The 18798-nt window shown below is 40.0% G+C and overlaps 2 protein-coding genes across 3 annotated transcripts in view; one reads left to right on the top strand and one right to left on the bottom strand.

The window, feature by feature from the left end:
• Nucleotides 1–1808, bottom strand: part of Skic3 (SKI3 subunit of superkiller complex) — an 88408-nt gene extending 86600 nt beyond the window's left edge. The window contains exon 1 of one of the 2 annotated variants that reach the window (XM_055604000.1): nt 1597–1808. The gene's annotated coding sequence lies outside the window, so the exon portion shown is untranslated. Of the gene's footprint in view, nt 1–1355; nt 1443–1596 lie in introns of those variants that run through there. The other variant, XM_055604001.1, reaches the window with a different exon arrangement.
• The window catches only part of Arsk (arylsulfatase family member K), a 28759-nt gene continuing 11765 nt past the window's right edge, over nt 1805–18798 (top strand). Inside the window, exons 1-4 of the mRNA XM_055604002.1 lie at nt 1805–2017; nt 6330–6459; nt 9173–9332; nt 17806–18088. Coding sequence (XP_055459977.1) covers nt 1892–2017; nt 6330–6459; nt 9173–9332; nt 17806–18088 — 699 coding nt within the window. The 5' untranslated portion in view covers nt 1805–1891. The remainder of the gene's footprint in view (nt 2018–6329; nt 6460–9172; nt 9333–17805; nt 18089–18798) is intronic.

Here is an 18798-nt window from a genome sequence, read left to right as displayed (position 1 = left end):
CTATGTTTAGAAGGCAGTCACTAAAACAATGAAGAAACCTGAAGTAAAGTGACAGCGAGCAGAAGGACTGGAGAAAGACTACTAGAGGAGAGGAAGTGGGAAGACACTTTATCCTTGTAATAGCAAAGAGCAATGAATAAATGAGGGCTTAAAAGTAAAGACGACTTCAGCTCAACTCAGAACTTCAAATACTTAAACCCACACAAATGCAGAACAAGCTGCACCAATGCTGGAACATTATAGGAGGATCATTATAGGACCTACTGAACGTCAAGGAGCAGAAGCCTTTTAGATTCTAGCAGCACACGGTCTCTGGGTCGCTGAAATACCTATGCTGCATCAACCCACTGCAGCAGCTTCCCTCACACAACAAGGGCAGAAAAAGACGCGCGCCTGTGGTCAGAATAAGGGTCTGCAGAAACAAAGTCGTCAAGAATGATCCGTGTTCAAAAGACCATTACTATGCCTAAAAAGCAGGCCAAACATCAATTTTATAAAACTAAATGCCAGCTGATACTCTTGCTGTAAGCATGGCCTACATTCCAAATCAGCACAATCTTGGGGAGCGTGTCCTACTGAGGAGGCAATGCACCTGGATGATCTTCCTCACTGTACTGTTACTTTACGTGTGCTGGGTGTCCTCCCTGCGAGTGTGAACTCCCAGGGGACAAAGAGTATGTTTTTGCAACTCCATACATATCTGCAGGGAGATGCTGCATTAACGTCTCTGCTTCACTAACAGAGACGAAACAGTGTATTTCACATAAAAGCATGTTACACAGTAAATATACAGTGGCTCAACAGACACGAAGCACATACCACTAATATATTAGATACGTAAGATATTTCCTTTATTATAATTATCCTGTATCAAACGCTGCCAGATATGAGGATTGAGCTTTTAAATAAACAGCCCAACTCCTCCTTTTACTGCCAGAAAATCAAAACAACCGGTTTGATGTACCTGAAACTATCAGTGAAGAATCTGACTTTGAGATAAAAACGTGCTTCTGCGAGAATTCTCCAAAGGAATCTAGCAATCTAAAAGGGGACAGCTGATTATTCTGCACCCAACAGTGTTACTCTGAGCCTAAGTCAATTAACCGCACACTTACGGCCCACATTTCTTCCTTTTGGAACCGGTTCCTTAGGCCTTTTCCCCCCTTTTGCGACTCTAAGAGCAAAGAGCAGCAAGCTTTTCCACATCTGGAACCTAAACCGTACTAGGCCCGGCTCTTCACCACATACAAGCACAATCCTTACTGCCCCGGCAAAAAGAGGCAAGACGATAAGGCAGGCTGCGCGACTCGGGTTCGGGAGCGCCGCAGAGATCCAAACCACTCCCCAGACCTCACCTGAGGTGACCCGGCCTTCAACACCCACGGGGGCACAGTCCCATCCAACTTAAGTGACAGCACTCCCACCTCATCACCGCCAAGTTCACTATGTCAGCGAACATTCACCCACGCCGTGCTGCGCGAAAGGAAGACGAGCCCCAACATCACCCGCCATGCCCAGTCCTTTCTCCCCCTAAATACCACTTCCCCTGCCTTTAGAGTTCAACTTCTGCCAAAACCGAAGGCAATCAGAACCCACCTGGTCTTACGAGACTGCCACAAAGTACAAGTCTGGATAGGGCATGCGCATTTCTCCAGCCAGCTCTTGGGTTGGAGGAACTGACTGAGCTATCTTTAACTCGAAGTTTGATTAAAATGGTCTTTACATGGGCTGAGAGCGCGAGTCCTTCCTTGCGCATGCGCCTGCTCAGAGCCTGCTGGGAGCTGTAGTTTCGCCGTGCCAACCACCATTACTTTTATAATCAGAACCCAAACTCCTAGTTGAGAGTCCCGTCCCTGCTCAGAACGGACTCGGCCGCCGCTTCTGAACGACCATGCCCGCGACGCTGCTGATGTGGGTGTCGGTGGTCGCAGCGTCCGCGCTCGCGGCGCCGGCCCCCGGAACACAGGCGCAGGGGCTGCAGGTGCCCAACGTAGTGCTCGTCGCCAGTGACTCCTTCGTAAGTACCTTGAGGACCTGGGGACCGACGTCGGAGAGAGCGCGTCGTGGGTGGGGAGGTCCTACACGCGCGTACCAGCGTACGTGTGCAAACATGTAAATTAGTAGTAAGAAGGCGGTCTCGAACTCTGGCTGCGGCGATCCTTCTGCCTCAACCTCTCTAGTAGAGTACGGCCGAGCGCCACTGGCACACATTTTTACCTTTCAGTGCTAGACTCGGTCCACTCAAGCCTTTTTGCCATTGTTAATTAATGTTTAGCCTATATCCTATATCAATTCAGTTATGAAGGGAAACGCATCGTTCACTTCCATAAAAGTGTATTCGTTTTCCAGAACCACATGACAGTTACCTACGTTTGCAAGAATGAAGGTCTAAGTGAGAGAGGAAGGAAATTTAACTTTATTATCTACAACAGTGGTTCTCAACAGTTTATTGCGACCCCTCGGGAGGCTTTGAATGACACTCTTAGAAGGGGTCACCTAAGACCATTGGGAATATATTTTTACATTACAATTCGTAACAGTAGCAAAATTATAGTTATGAAGTAGCCACAAAAGTAATTTTTATGGTTGGGAGGGCACCACAACATGAGGAACTGTATTAAAGGGTCGCAGCATTAGGAAGGTTGAGAACTACTAATGTAGACATTTAATAATTGTGTTAGCGCTGATTTAAATATTAGTTGTTAAACTTTAATCTACTATCTTGTTGTTTTTAAACAAAAACCCAAACGTTCGATTTTACCAATAAAGACTCAGGAGCCAGATGCTGGAGTGAAAGTACTACCTTGGAGAGGCAGAGAAAGCACCCAGCTGACCTTCCTACTCAGCCTACTCCCAAGAGGAAAAAGCCTTTTCTTCTTCTCCACACTGTTAAAAACCCTTCAAACTAAGTGTCCCTCCTTTCTAATTCTTGTGCATCTATCTAGCCATCCTCTGGACTTCCTCTCACTATCTATGGTTTTTTTTTCCTGTGTTCACTTCCTGTCCTCTGGTTACTTGCTTTGCATTTTGACCTAGGGCTAACTTTAGTTAACCCTGTTTACAGAAAGCTTTTAGATTAAATGTGTGTGCTGGGGCTGAGCCACACCACACCCACCTGTTTACAATAAACAGTTTTTGGATTAGAGGTGTGTTCTAGGGCTGAGCCACACCATAACTAAAACCAGGTTTTTCCAATGAGCAATCTTGGAGTTCACAATGTGATCAATTTTAAAGAATTGATCACAATGTGATCAATTATATATACATGTGTATATATAATTTTAAATTTTAATTAAATTCAAATAGAAACTGAAAGGACTCTGAATTGAGGAAAACACTTGAAAAAGAAGACTGATAAAAAGAATTTACAGTTTCAAAACTTATGATGAAGCTACAATAATCACAATAGTGTGTTACAAGCAAAAAGGTAAACATTCGGATCAGTAGACTAGATTTAAGAGTCCAGAAATAAAGTCTTATAAACAAGTAGTGCTGGAAAAATTAAATATCCACATTATAAAAAAAAAAAAAAAGGTTGGGTCTTGCCTTTCACTGTGTGTAAAAATTAACTTAAAAATGAATCAATGACTTGAATGTCAAAGCTAAGACTATATAACTCCTTCACGAAAATGGAAGTGTGAATTTTTATAACCTTGGATTAGGCAATTTAAAATGAGCCAAGATTTTGAAAAAGATTTTCTCATGGAATATACACAGATGGCCAATAAGCACATGAGAAGAAGTTAATCATTAGGGAAATGTAGAGCAAACCATAGTGAGACACTATGTAGATCAAATCACTTCATCCCCATAAAGATAGCCAGAATCAAAAGGGCATTTGGGTTATTTGAGAAGATAAAGGGAACCAAAGGAAAGGGAGGAGGCAATATAGAGGTAAATATGATCAAAGTATGAAAGTGTTGCAATAAGTCCATTATTTTCACAGTTACAATTTCTTCAGTATATATATAATGTGTGTGCATATATGTACATATATATATATATATATATATATATATATATATATATATATGGACGCACACATAGAGAATAACCAGAGTCAGTGAGAATATGGAGGAATTGGAAACCTCATAAACTGTTGACAATGCTCTGTGGCCGTGATGCAGCCACCTGGAAAAGCATTTGACAGTTTTTGCAGCAATTAACTAGTTACTATGCAATCCAGCAATTCTATTCCTAAGTAGGTATGTTTCTGTGTGTGTCCAAGTAAAATGAAAGCATCATCCACACAGATGGTTTTACATGGCAATGTTATGCTTCGTAATAGCAGTATTGTGCTAGAGGATGAAAAGTAAAAGCAACCTAAATATCCATCCACTGGTAAATGTATACATGAAATTTGGTAGTATTATTCAGCAAGCAAAAAAGAAACCTGAAACTCATGTTTGTTACAATGTGGCCAAACCTAGAAAACTCAGGAAAAGAAATGATGACAAACTGCAATTTATATGACTCCATTTATATGAAATGTCCAAAGAAAACACCTATGTAGAGACAGAAAGCAAATTAGTAGAGGCCTCAGTTTTGGATGAGTCCAGGGTGATGGCTGAGGGTTCTTCTGGGAATGATGAAAGTGTTTCAATGACGTTCTGAATACATAAAAAACCTTTGAGTTGCTCACTTCAACTATGTAAGTTGTATGTAAATTGTATGTGGATAGAGTTTGTTTTGTTTCATTTTTAAGAAAAGATAAACAGTACTTGGGCCTGGGCCATAAAGGACATGGGCGCCCCTCTGCACACACGCTGACCCGCCCCGCTGCTGCACCTACACTGCTTTTCATTTTGATGAGATTGCAGAGGTGAAGAGTGGGACAGGAATGTATGTGGCAGACTCTCCTAAGAATGTGGCGATAGGTCTGAGAGAGCTTTGTCACGGCAGGTGAGTCATTGTTTGACTCTTTGGTTAGGATAATGCTTTTCCTAGTTATCTTTAATTGTCAACATGACATAGCCTAAAGTTATCTGAGGGGAAAGCTCAGCTGAGAACCTGCCCAGATCACTAGATCACCCTGGCCTATGGGAGACTGTCTTGATTGTCCACTGATACAGCAGAGCCCAGAGCACTGTGGGCATCATCCCAAGGCCAGTCTAGAAGGTTCTGGGCTCCATTAAAGCACTGAGCCTAAGACAGTGAGTGAGCGAACGGAGGCCGAGCCAGCACACAGTGTTCTTCACAGTTTCTGCTTTTTAAGACCCTGCTTAGGTTCCTGTCCCAGCTTCTCTCAGCAATGAACTGTAACCTTGGAACTAATAAATCTTTTTTTCCAATGAGATGCTTTGGGCCATGGTTATGTTTGCCACAACCACAGAAAAGAACTAGAACAGTGCTTGAAATCTGAAACTCTTCCTTGGATCCTCCTTGACCCAGAATGATAAGTGCTCAGAAGTTGCACTTAGGATTTACTAAAATTTATAGCCACATCTGGCATGTAGCTGACATGTACAAAGCCCTGTGTTCAATCCTCAGTACCCATAATTAGGGTATACTAATGTATGCCTTTGATTCCCAACACTCGGGAGGGAGAATCTGTGACTCAGAAGTTCAAGGTCATTTATAGCAAGTCAGAGGCTGCCTGGAATAGGTGAGACTGTGTATATGAAAAAGTGTATATTCGTCCATATATACATATACATACATGTAATTCATATAAGTATTCAAGTGTGGTGGTTTGAATAGGTACGGCGCCATTTCTAGTACCATGCCAGCCTGAATGCTGCCATGCTTCCACCATGATGAAAATGGACTAACCCCTGAAATTGTAAGCCAGCCCCAATTAACCGTCTCCCTTTATAAGAGTTGCTGTGGTCATGGTTTCTCTTCGTAGCAATGAAACCCTAACTAAGACATCAAAGTTAATTTGCTAGTGTTCTTTTTCCTCTCCCACTGGGTATAAGTTTCTTGTAAATAAGACTTTTAACTCTCTATTATATCCTCAGATCTTGTAAGGTGCCTGATACATAAACACACAAGTATTTAATGTTTATTAAAAAAATTTTTAAATTATTTCTTCATTCTCCAAAAGAACTTTCCAAGAAGTCCTTTAACTTAATATATGCAAATGAATTTGAACATAACACTTTCAGATTTTATCTGGGTACTGGATCCTTAATAACATACCTCTGCCTTGTGTTTTATGCTTTTTAAAGGTTTCATACAAACATATTGAAGTCTTTTGGGTTGTGGATTTTATGTTTAAAATTAAAGGAAATATAAATATATTTTTTATGTTTATGTACATAAATGTGTGTGTGTATATATATATATCAATGAGATTAATCAGCAGTGGTTGAATTTCTTTATTTCAGGATGGAAGACTAACGTTTAAACCAGGAAGTCAAGTGGTAAAACTTCCCTTCATTAACTTCATGAAAGCACATGGCACCACCTTCCTGAATGCCTACACAAACTCTCCTATCTGCTGCCCATCACGTGCAGGTACGAATGTGCCTATAAAGTGTCTAATGCTAGTGGAAAGAGTCTAATCCCTAAAAGCACATTCATGTTTAAAATAGCATCTGCAAAAACCTATCATAGAGTCACATTTAGTACCTAATAAAAATGCCTCGGGGTAACTGGTGTTTCTAAGGTGTATACTGAATGTTGGGGTCATTTGAATTTCTAACTTGTTTTTATGAAGTAGGGATTTCTCTTGTCTGGGAGCTGTGTAGTCCCTGTGTTGCTGTTTCATTTTCTCAGATGAGAGGTACTCATACTTCAGAGAGTTCCACTTCCGGGAAAGTCTTTCTGTGGGGGTTTAGAGGAGTCAGCAGACTCTCTGGAAGATTCTTTCCAGTCACAACTTCTCATAATCATGTTTATCTTAAGTTTTCCAAATTATTGCAGGTTATATACTTCATCTCTTTCTATTCTGTCCCAATTTACATCTATCACAAATCTAAGAGCCCACCTTAGTGTAATAATTTAACAAATAGGCACAGTTCCAGTGACAAGCATGTCAGTGACTATAGCCATAAGTTTAGAAAATGAAAATTTGCTTTTAGGAATCTTGTCTAAAAGTTGTTCTCTTATGTCTCTGTGTGGGCTGTGATGACCTGCCATGGAACCCTGATAACATGAAGAGTTTTGTTTCTCTATGAGCCAATAGAGCCATAGAGATCGTGTGTAAAAATGTGTTTGCTCGTTTCTATACTGTGTTGACTAGGTTGAGCCCTGAGCTAAGGTGAGGCGATTCTAAGCCTTGGTGGACCCCGTAATGGAAGTAGCCCAGTTTTCCTCAGATGCAGAATGCTGAATGTGCTGTCCTACAGAGCAAATACGGTTGTCAGTTGGAATAATAAATGAGAAAGTGGTTCATGAACTCTGAAGGTTTCACAAAGATATTTTCCCTAGAAGAAGCATATTTTGACAAGGAATGATATAAAAAATTATTAGTGTATTCTCACTGTGTTTGGTGATATTGTAAATATCTTCTAATATTTTATAGATATTCCTCATACATGGTTACTTTTATTAGCCCAATTTGCAGAAGAAAACTAAAACAGAAAGTTTGCTTGGATAACATCTGAGGGTATACCAGAACTGTGGTTACTGGGATTCATACTCTACCACGCTCAGAAAGTATTTGTTAGAGAAGAAAAGAGAGGCATACAAAATGGCTCACATGATAAAAGTGCTTGCCCCATGGGCATGAGACCTGAGTTTGAATACCCAGCACCCATGAATTAAAAATATATATATATATATAGTAAATTGGTATAACAGTGTGTGCATGTAATGCTAGCACTGGGGAGGCAGAGACAGAAAGAGCCCTGGGGCTTGCTAACTGGCCAGTCAAGGCAAATAGCAAGCTGCAGGTTCAGGGAGAGCGAGGGGGGGTGGAGGCAGACATACAGAGAGAGAAAGAGAGGCAGAGAGAGACACACAGAGAGAGAGCTTATCTCAGATATGCACATGCACACAGAGAAAAGAAGGCGTGTCCAGCCTGCCATTTCTGCACACAGAAGTCATTAAGGAAAAGAAGCACTTTAATTAAAGTTTTAGAAAATGAGAGAGAACACAGAGCATTCTTTTTTATTTCCTTTTCCTAGAAAAACCTGGTGAAGTCCACAGAGGAAGACAATGCAGCCAGTCCTGATGAGACCTGATAGGCTAGGGTCAGATGAAAGGGGAGGAAGACCTCCCCTATCAGCAGACTGGTGGAGGGGCATGGGAGGAGAAGAGGGAGGGAGGGTGGGGTTTGGAGGGGATGAAGGAGGGGGCTACAGTTGGGATACAAAGTGAATAAATTGTAATAACTAAAAAAAAAAAAAAATCTGGTAAAAATATAATTAATAAGAAAGTCCTTGAAGATATAAGGGAAGAGAGGTCTATAATTGTTAGTCCTATAGCAGGGTTTCTTGGACTTGCCAGCAGTTATTAAACACATGGAGACTTATTATTTAAAAGCTTGGGCCTTAGCTGGACAGAATCTCAGCTAGCTCACCCCAACTAGTCTTGCACACGGCCAGCCACATGGCTAGTTCTTTACCTCTGTTCCTGTTCACATCACTTCCTTCCCATGTCACCTGACAAATCTTCCCATGTCTGAATCTTCTCCCAGAGCCTCTTTCCCTGCCTAGAAGTTCCCACTTCCCTCCTGCCTTTGTTTTGCTATTGCCCATCAGCTCTTTACTAAAGCCAGTCAACAAGTGAGGAAGGTGAATGTTGACAAAATATGAGGCCAGTGATGGGCCCTAAGAACAACAATCCCAAGTCCAGCCAGTGCTCAGCTCTCTGCTGGGTGACAGTCAACAATTGAGTACAGACACAGCCTTCACACAGTGTACCAAAGAATACCCCAACTTAAGGTTTAAAAAATAGCTTTCTTGACTGAAAATATGATAATGATGTTCAGGCCCTATATTTAATGCCAGCCATAAATAAACAACTACCTTAATCAACTTAATCTCTAGGCCTTGGTGGGTTCATTTGAAGAATAGGAATACTAACTTCTTGTAGGGTTTTCCCTTTGATAAAATGAAGTAACAATGAGAAATGTCTGAGAACTACTCCAACTGGTGCCATTCTTCCAGATCACAGACTCTAAAACAGCCAGCCACACTCTCCAGGTAATTGCCTTTAGAGTTGAATTGTTAGGCTTTACCTTAACAGCCTCTTTTCTTTCTCTTTCTCCCCTACCCCCCACCAGCAATGTGGAGTGGCCTCTTCACTCACTTAACAGAATCTTGGAATAATTTCAAGGGTCTTGATCCAAATTATACAACATGGATGGATGTCATGGAAGAGCATGGCTATCAGACACAAAAATTTGGAAAACTGGACTATACTTCAGGACACCATTCCATTAGGTAAGACTTAAACAGACTGAACCTGTTATGCCCCAGTCTGGTGGACCCCAAAGACCACCAAGGAGCTGATTCCGATGCAAACACAGTGGGGATTTTATTACACGCTTGAGCTTGGGCCCACACTATCACCGACACAGTGGTTCTTGTGTGTTGAGCCCCAAGGTCAGGGACAGAGGGGTTTTTATTTAAGGTTACGGCAAGGTTTGGGGAATTCCAGCTTGGCAGTTCTGTGATTGATTGACATTTAGCAAATATCAGGTGTTCAGAGGGCCAAACCATAATTGTTTTACTCATCCTATTGCAAAGAACACGTGGGTAAACTTTAGGTATTCACTGATTAGCCGTTGCTAGGGATGATGGTTAAATATTATCAGAGGTGAGAGGTCAAAGCACATTTTGGAGGGTTTTTCTCCTTTTGAAACTAGTGTTTATGCCTAGGGCATTTACCCTTAAAATGAAGTTTCTTTTTCAGAAAAGGGGTTACACAGGCCTTAGAAACAAACTCCACACTGTCCTCTGCTACTGCACATTTGTGTGCCCATTTTATACTTAATTTACCACAGCACTGAAAATAAATCTCTTAATCCCTCAATTACACTAATTTGGCTAAAGCTAGACTTTCATTAATCTTCTTAAAATATTAAAATTGCTAATATTCTGGTGAGGTTTTTTTGTTGTTGTTGTTGTTTTGTTTTTTTGTCTAAAACATTAACATCTATAATTAATGGATTTTAGCAGCCAGGCATTGGTGGTGCATGCCTTTAATCCCAGCACTCAGGAGTCGGGGGGGGGGGGGGTGCAAACGATATCCATGAATTTGAGGCTAGCTTGAGCTACAAAGTGAATTCCAGGACAGCCAGGGCTACATAGAGAAAACTCGGTCGCAAAAGAAACAAACAAAAAAATTATAATAGATTTTAATATTTGTAAAATAGTTTAACCTGTGAACTATTTTGTGAGTTTCTGTTATATAATATTTTGTTTTTTGATCCACTGCACACAGTGTTAATCCACTAGGGACTCCAAGCACACTAGTGAAGTCTCAAAATGGATCTGAAGCTAGTGCAGTGACTGCTTCCCTCTTCTTTACGGAAGTCTGCTCAGGTGACCTTGGCCCCACATCTCCCACATTTCCTTATAGTGGAGCCACCCTGATTGACTGTTACTGGAGCTTGAGCTAGCTCGGGATGGTCTGATTGGCCTTCAGTCATTCAAAGGCTGCTACTCTGGACAATAAGGTTAGATCTGCACTTTTGAGTCTCATCTCTGGAGTCTGATTCCTGGGATTCGGGAGGGCTCTGTCGCCATTCCCCACCCCTGCTTCCCCGTTCCTGATCCCCACAGCAATTATAATTAATAGGTTTTGATATTTGTAAAATAGTTTAGCCAGTGAATTATTTGTGAGTTTCTGTTATATAACAGTTTTTGTTTTTCGTTTTACAATCGTTGTAACAGTAACATTCTTGCTACTTACCTTTGACAGTTTCCTAGAACTTGAAGCCACTGTGACTTCTCCTTCATTTTAGTAAAGCTTCAAAACTCAGGCAGGTATCTTAGCTAGGGGTTGGCTCAATGACAGAGAACATTCTTAGCATGCACAGGGCAGTGGGTTATACCCACACCTCCACAAAAACAAATGAGCATCTAAGCATTGCGGTAAAGAGTGTCGGTCTAGAATCAGATTGCCTAATTTTGAATTCTGGTTTCCCTACTTCTCAACTGTGTGTAATCTTGAACACACTTAATTTCTCTGAACTTTAATTAGTGTGATGACTACGCTAGATAATTAGTGCAGAAAAGCGCTAGCATGTATATCTGAAACTTACTGCAATAATATTTGCCTACCCACATGATTGGCCTTAACTTTCCTTCACTGTTGTATTATCACTTCCCAGCATAGTGCCAGGACATGGCAGGTACGTACTTATTTAAGACGTGAATGGCTGAAAATATGAGTAAGTCAACTTACACTGGTCTACCATTAGCTAATCATTTGACAGTGCCATTCTGTTTAGCCTGCAGTCACTTCTGTTGATACAGAAATGACATTAATACATGGATCTCGCTCTTTCCTTCTCTCTCTCTCTCTCTCTCTCTCTCGTGTGTGTGTGTGTGTGTGTGTGTGTGTGTGTGTGTGTCACGCATGCCCTGTTTTTAAGGATTTTAGAGTTTTGAAATAATTGAAATAGTCTCAGTTCCTTAAGTTCTTCATTTTGTCCTGTAAAATTTCAAAATCAGTAGGAAAAAAACAACCACTTAAATGTATTGTTTTGAATGCTAACATAACAGTAACTTGCAGCATACTTAGGAAATGGAAGCAGATTTTCAGAGCTGTTTGCATGAGTGGCCAAGGCTTCTGTTAATAGTATGTCTGAAAGGTTATATGAACTTTGACATATATTTGGATCATTCTATATGAATGTAAAAACGAGTTTTAGGGAAAAGTCTCTTGATATCGTACTCTATAAACAGAAGCACCAAGTGTTCCTAAAAATGGCCACTTTTCACATTTTTTTGTGTTGGGGTGGGGATTAGGTTTTTGCCAAGTAGTCCAAAGTGGCTTTGAATCCCACGCTCTTGCTGCCACCACACCTAATTTGAATGTGGCCACTTCTGAACGTGCGTACATTATCAGCAACATTATGAATTTCTTTATTACAGTGCATCCATCTTTCTGAACATTTACTGATGGTATGTGTGATACATGAGTGCTTTTGGTAGTGGGTTTAGTTTGGTTTTTAGAGTCATGCTGGAGACTGAACTCAGGATGCTCTTATTTCCTCAGAACAGTTCTTAAATCAGTATTGGTTGAACTAGTTATTAAAATGCCACTGCCTACAAGATCATGAACAAGTCATCTGTCTATTTAGAGTCCCTGATTCATGAGTTTTGCTTGCACTGAATAACTTTGGGCTGTTGAGATGGTTCAGTGGTTAAGGAAACCTACCCCCAAGCCTGACTGATAATCTGGTGCAAGCCTTTGGAGACACAGTAGTGGAAATAAAGAACTGACCCCCACAGTTACCTTCTGACCTCCAGACACACATGTGTACACACACACACACACACACACACACACACACACACACACACACACGCATGCTTAATATTTTTTTAATTTTACACATATACAAAAATACATGTAAGTAATCTTAAAAGTTCTTTTACTCAGAAGTGCTTTGAAATTTGGGGATAATTTCAAAGGAGTTTCACTAACTGACTCCTTAGTCATTCTGCTTTTTCTGTACCCTTAACACTGCACATACTGTGTTTATTCTAAATTCAGATTTGCCGTTTCTTCCTCTCAATTAAAAATGTTTGTATTGAGGGGTAGAGTTGAAAAATAGTTTGCATTTTATTCACCAGGTATTTTGATCTGTTTTTCTTTATTATCACTGTATTCCCAGTCTCTAAAATGATGGTTCTCAGCCAACAGCAGTTTTTCCCTCCTGGATGATATTTCACAATGTCTTATTGACACTCCTGGGGGCTGGCACTTTCATCTGATCCTCACTGTTAAGAGCCATCTACAGTGGAGAGCATAGACCCTTCTTCCATGAAGGATTATCTCATCCAGAATATCAGCAGTGCAGAGATTGAGAAGTCATGTCTAATCAGGTGTTTTATGCTCAACACTATGCCTCAGAAATGTCACACTTAAAAGTGATGGCCAACATCATCAATTGGAAGAATAAACTTCCACTCTTTCCACTTAAGTAAAAAAAGAAGAAAGAGAGAGAACAACAATTTGTCTGTTTGAGGAGCTTTTTTATTATTATTATTCATTGACAGTTCCATATATGTATATAGTGAACTTTAGTCATCTTCATCCCCTACTTCCCTCACTCATCCTCCATCCTCCTGTTGTGGACCATGATCCCAACAAGTTCCTCTCCTACTTTCATGTTTCTTGGTGTGTGTTGATCCACTAAGTTTAATTCAGGTTACTTCATGAGCATGGGTAGGGCACCGTTTCCTGGAGTATAGGCATGTTGTCAGTGGCTATACCACTGAAGAAAGTATCATGTTTGTAGAGATTTTTTTTTTTTAGGGTTAAAAAAAATCAAAGGAGAGATGGCTCAGAGGTTAAAAGCACTGGTTGCTCTTCCGAAGATCCTGAGTTCAATTCCTAGCAACCACATGATGGCTCATAACCATCAAGAATGAGATCTGGTGCCCTCTTCTGGCCTGCAGGTGTACATGCAAACAGAACATTGTATACATAATAAATCTTTTTTAAAAATCAAAGAGAAATGCTAATTTATAAGTGTATAGAACTAGGTGGTTGATTTTATAGAGAAACATTTAAAGTTAAGTTTCTAATACCAGGGCAATAAAGTTTGACAGTAAATGTGGTAGCCCTTACTAAGACTAAGGGCATGGGAGAGGGACTGTTGAGTAAAAGCACTTGACATGCAGCCTTGACGACCTCAGTTTGGATTCCTACATCCCACATAAAAACAGGGTACAAGTGGCACATATACAAGAACTTCTACAGGATAGGAGGTGAAGATAGAACTGAGCTGAAGCTCACAAACCAACTTGCTAGAGTATGCACATAGTACATTGGCAAGAAGCAAGAGTGACCCTGCTCTGAACACAGTGGAAGGCAAGAACCCACTCCCAAAAGTTGTCCTCTGATGTCCATTCACATTCCGTGACACATACACACACATATGCACAATGCACTAAGGCTACAAGATGATCTTGATGTAATTTACTAAAACAACAGCCATTAAATTTTTGAACTAACTGATACGTACCAGACTGTTCTTAGATACTGAAATACAATGATCGAACTGCAGCATTCTTGAGTGTCATGAAACTTACCATCTGTGATGGTTAGTTGAATTAGCAACTTGACAGTATTTAGAACTACCTAGTAGGCAAGCCTCTGGCCACACCTGTGAAGGATTATCTACATTAGGATAACTGAGATAGGTATACTTGCCCACTGTGGGTAGCAGCATTCCTTAGGCTTGGGTTGCAGACTAAAAGGAGAAAATGCACTGAGTGCAGACTTTCATCTCTCTGCTTCCTGACTAGAGATGCGATATGGCCAGCTGCCATGACTACTCTGACATGGTAGGTTGTACTCTGAAACTACAAATCAAAATAAACCTCTTCCCTAACATTGTCTTTGTCAGGGCTTTTTATCACAGCAACTAGACAACTAATACACCTATTTCTAATATTTCTAATGTTATCAGAAAATAAACAAGGTTCTGTCTTGTTTGACTAGCTAAAACTATAAAGCCTTAAATCAAGTCATCTGTCATTTCATCCTGTAGTTATATATGTTCTCTGCTCATTAAGATAGATTTCTTTTAAATCTATTCAGGAGAAACTTTTTTTGTTTTGTTTTTCATTTTATTTTATTTTTCAGGAGAAACATTTTTAATCCTTCCAAACAAATGAGATCTAGAGGGATACTTCCCAAATGAAAGAACAGATACATGCTTATTTCATAGCACTCAAAACTTTGGTAAGTAGCATAGTGCCCCCTTGTGCGGCTCCAGACCAGCAAAAAAAGCTGTCCAGACAGAACCAGAGTGACAAATGGGAGACCGCAAAACTCAGAACACTGACAAAAGTAGCTTCTGCAATTCTACTACCTAATGAATGTCTGGGTTGTTTGTTTGTTTTTCTTTCAATCTCTGACTATTATCATCAAAGATATATTCATTATACTTTTAGATGCTTTTTTCATGATAATGTTATTTTTAAGAAAAATAGCCATTTACTTTGGTCATCTTAATAGCTTCTTTTAGAACTCTCCATTTTTCTGTTTTTAAAATTTAGTGTCCAGAATGGCACATTGCCCTAAGTATATTCTCAGCATCATCTTTACAATAGTGGAATATGTTTTGGTTTTTGTTTGTTGTGTTTTGGTTTTTGGTTGTGGTTTTTTGTTTGTTTTGTTGGTGGTGGTGGTTTTAGTCTGGTTTTATTACCCAGAACCCTTGCTTGTGATGGCTGAACAGCCTAGAAAAATCTGAAGATTTCATGTCCCATGACTCAAGTTGTTGCTTTGCTTTGCTTTGTTTGTGGTATTAAAACCTAGGCCTCACACATGCTGAGCATACTCAGTTAAATCCCCAGCCTGCAGACCATAGTTCTTCCCTTCACTCACTTAAAACAGAAAAGTAATTACTTTTGAGTCTGTAAACTCACTACAAATCTTAGGGTTCTTTTACTAAAGTAATACAAGTTTAGCTGTGGATAGTAAAGTTTACCTCCTACTTTAGGAACTTCAAGTTCACTTAAAATCTGTTAGATAGGCTTCACTGTTTCCTTAATGGAAACAGTGTGTGTGTGTGTGTGTGTGTGTGTGTGTGTGTGTGTGTGTGTCCTGTAATTAATGTAATTTTGAATTTGATTAACTCCATAGAGAGAGGCCATCAGTAGGCACAAAGAAAAAATAGGAAGGAGAAATGTCTTAACAATGACACCCAACTCAGCATGAACAAATCTTTCATTTGCCCTTCAATGAGGGCATTAAAGGAACCAGACTTCTGTTAGGCAAAATGAAGTCATAATCCAAAAATTGTATCAAAAGTCTTGACCATAAAGCAGCTGGCATAAAATAAATTCAGTGCTTCATCAAATAGGTTGGATTTGAGACTCCAGGAAATACTTTGTTCTCTAAAAGTAATAATAAAGTTGGAATTGTTCCATTATACTCTGCACACTAGAACCTACTTTATATTCTCTGATGGAGTCCAATAATGATTTCTAGTGTTTTTGTTTGGTTGGTTTATTTTTTCGTAATACGGTTTCTGTGTGTAGTCATGGCTGTCCTGGAACTTGGAGATCCAACTGCCTCTGCTGGAGTTAAAGGCATGCGCCACTATGCCTGGCAGTCTCTCATCTGTTAGAATTAATTAGAATATGTTAGGTGTAATTCTGCTAAAATTCTACTTTTGATACTTTTATTAAAATATGTTAACTGTACTGTTAAAAATATTTGTATTATAGCTACTTCAATTTCTTATCTACCTTCGGTGATCAGGTGAAAAAAAGAGGAAAACTTTTTATTTGGCCTCATCCTGGGCCAATGGTCATTTTCTTGTCTGAAATTTTTCCAGAGTATTGTTTTAACATGAAATATAATTTTGCTAAGGTTATTATCTAGATTCTTTTTTTAATATTTATTTTACATATGAGGGCTGTATCTGCATGTACACCTGCATGTCAGAAGAGGGCATCAGATCCCAGTACAGAAGGCTGTGAGCCACTATGTAGTTGCTGGAAACTGAACTCAGGACCTCTGGAAGAGCAGACAGTGCTCTTAACCTCTGAGCCATCTCTCCAGCCCTATTATCTAGATTCTTAAAAAATATTTCTTAGTCTGATAGAGCACTTCAAAGGCTTTTATACATGAAACAAGCATCTTGGCAATGCTGAGTAAGCTCCATAAGTAACAGCGTCAGCTTCATAAGCCTAGTCATTTCCTGAAAACATCAAGAAGCATGTGACACAAACTAAAGACTCCCACAGCTTGAGGTGGATAAGTAATGTGTAAGTCAGCACAAAAACGTACCCGGTTTATAACAAATAAGAAAGCTGTATCACTATTATGGTAGGTCAGAGTACGGCTAAACTGTTTTTTCCTGAGAGAAGCTAGAACAGGGAACATATTAAAATCGGAATTTAGAAGCACAGGAAGTACAAGTGGAAGGTAGAATTTTTTTTTAACTATAAAAGCTTTAGTGATGCAAAGGAATTATAGTAACTTTGATTAGGAATAGTCTCTTCTGAGAGAAAGATACTAAAATGCTAGGAATATGAAATATTTTAACTAATATCTTAGTTAAGCTGACTATTGTAATAAAATCACCAAAGCAGCTTGGGGAGGAAAGGGCTTACTCTCCTCAGCACTGTTCACCACTGAAGGAAGGCAAGACAGAACTCCCAATATGGCAGAACTTGGAGGCAGAGGCTGCTGCAGAGTTCATGAGGGATGCTGCTTACTGGCTTGCTCCCCATGGCTGGCTCCTCATGGCTTGCTCAGCCAGCTTTCATATAGAACATAGGACCGCCAGCCCAAGGCTAGCACCATGCACTATGAGCTGGGCCCTTCCCCATCAACCACTAATTAAGAAAATGCCTTACAGCTGGACCTTATGGAGGTAGTTTCTCAATTGAGGTCCCCCCCCCTTTCAGATAACTCTAGCTTATGTCAAGTTGACCTAAGACCATCCAGAACAACTAAGTATCTTTCTCAAAAAACAAACAAAATTAACTGTTTTAAGTAACCTGTCATAATCTTAGGACAAATGAATATTCAATTGTTTGCTGTAGCTTTTAAATCTGTAATAAAAACTTTTTAGCTGAAATGTTACACACTTATCTAAACACTTACGCTTGTTAGTCTTAAAATCGGTTCCCCTGTTGCGTTCATGCATTTGTTTAGCCAGTTTCTAAGACCGCATGAGTGTTTTCTGATATGCTTGTCTTTTTACCCCCTCAGTAATCGTGTGGAAGCATGGACAAGAGATGTTGCATTCTTGCTCAGACAAGAAGGCAGGCCTATGGTTACTCTTATCCCTGATAAGAATAGAAGGAGAGTGATGGAAAAGGACTGGCAGACTACGGACAGAGCAGTCAATTGGCTAAGACAGGAAGCAGTTAACTATACCAAGCCATTTGTCCTTTACTTGGGATTGAATTTACCTCACCCTTACCCTTCACCATCTTCAGGAGAAAACTTTGGCGCCTCTACATTTCACACATCTCTTTATTGGCTTGAAAAAGTAAGTGTTGTCTGTGTGCTCAAAAGTAGACACTGATGCTGGGTGTGGCAGCGCACACCTGTAATCCCAGCACTTGGGAGGCATCAGCAGGCAAATCTCCACGAGTGAATTCCAGGACAGGCAGGGCTACACAGAGAAACCCTGTCTCTAAAAACCAAAAAAGGGGGTGAGTGGGGGGAAAGGAGATGCTGACACCATATGCAATGCTACCTGCATTAGCTCAGGCTTTTATTATTCTTATGGAAAAATTAGGAACTTATACCTTTAAACTAAACCAGTAATGAGTTTGTTAAAAGAATAATATTCTGGAAATAAAATGTTATAATTGTTAACAGTATAGATTTACATGTGATATGTCTATAAAAAGGAACTGAAAGACATTATCTTTGGATTGTGGGCAGACCTCACTTCCTCCGGTTAAGGACGGTAAAAATAACTATATAGAGTGGAGCTGCAAAAAACAATCTTAACTGTCAAAGGAAGAAATTATCATTTCTTTCTAGAACTTTAAAAACACATGTCAAAATATTTAACATTTTGCTTTAGGTATTAAACAGAAATAGTATAATGTATTATTTAGCACTCTGATGCAAATACAGAAATGCTTGGGATCAGTGTTGTAAAAAGAATGCTGAGGACACTGTGAGCAGAGCCCGCCTTCCGTGTGTGCAGCTGACCTGCAGTGTGAGCAGAGCCCGCCTTCCTGTGTG

This window comes from Psammomys obesus, unplaced genomic scaffold (assembly GCF_907164565.1).
Source record: "Psammomys obesus unplaced genomic scaffold, mPsaObe1.curated_primary_1811, whole genome shotgun sequence".
NCBI classification, from domain to species: Eukaryota; Metazoa; Chordata; class Mammalia; order Rodentia; family Muridae; genus Psammomys; species Psammomys obesus.
This window is presented reverse-complemented; position numbering and strand designations above follow the sequence as displayed.